Raw genomic sequence first — 783 nt, forward strand, 5'->3', positions numbered from 1 at the left:
TTGAGTTAAACATGGGGTCACAGCCTGGGCCAAAGAGCCCTGAGAGAACAGAAGGTGTAACTGCTGATGAAGACTATGGCACAGGCTGGCTTGAAAACNTGAGGGGGTTCAGGGCTTTCATTTCCTGCCTCAGCTTGAACCTTTTGCCTCTTAATTGTATGCCTTGACAGGTTTGTACTTTCTTTATGGAATTCTATTACTAAGTTGGGTTTCTTTTTAAAGGCACCTGTTGAAGGGGGGAAAATAAAACATATAGACATAGTCGAAGGCTGCTGGAAAGAGATGAGCCATTATGAGTTACCAGAAGGCTGCGCTTGAGTTAAACATGGGGTCACAGCCTGGGCCAAAGAGCCCTGAGAGAACAGAAGGTGTAACTGCTGATGAAGACTATGGCACAGGCTGGCTTGAAAACCGACTCAGCGTGGGAGACTTTGTAAAAATACAGAGGGCCTTTGAGGTAAGTGTTAAGCTTATTGACGGGAGAGGTTGAGTTGTTCATGGAGACTAGCATGAAACAGAGAGAGATTTTTCTTTAAAAAATTTTAAAATATATTTAACAGTTAAAGCATAGAATTGAAAAGAAGTGGCAAGGCCTGGATTTAACATGATGTGCTTTGTAACACAGGCTAGGTAACTTTGTCCCTCAGTTTTTTTGGCCAAATAATAGTACTTAGTTTAAAATTGTTGTACTTGAATATCATTACCATCAAGAAAGGATGATTTATTCTTTTTTTTTTTTTTGTCTTTTTGTCTTTTTCCGTGTCCGGCAACGGATCGCAACCC

General features: G+C 40.9%; 1 protein-coding gene across 1 annotated transcript in view; it reads left to right on the top strand.

Moving 5' to 3' along the window:
- Positions 1 to 292: 292 nt before the first annotated feature.
- The window catches only part of WDR49 (WD repeat domain 49), a gene marked incomplete at its 3' end in the record, with an annotated part of 55,131 nt that continues 54,640 nt past the window's right edge, over positions 293 to 783 (top strand). Inside the window, 1 exon segment of the mRNA XM_008585845.1 lies at positions 293 to 457. Coding sequence (XP_008584067.1) covers positions 293 to 457 — 165 coding nt within the window.

The sequence above is a fragment of the Galeopterus variegatus genome, unplaced genomic scaffold (genome assembly GCF_000696425.1).
Source record: "Galeopterus variegatus unplaced genomic scaffold, G_variegatus-3.0.2 Scaffold3733, whole genome shotgun sequence".
NCBI classification, from domain to species: Eukaryota; Metazoa; Chordata; class Mammalia; order Dermoptera; family Cynocephalidae; genus Galeopterus; species Galeopterus variegatus.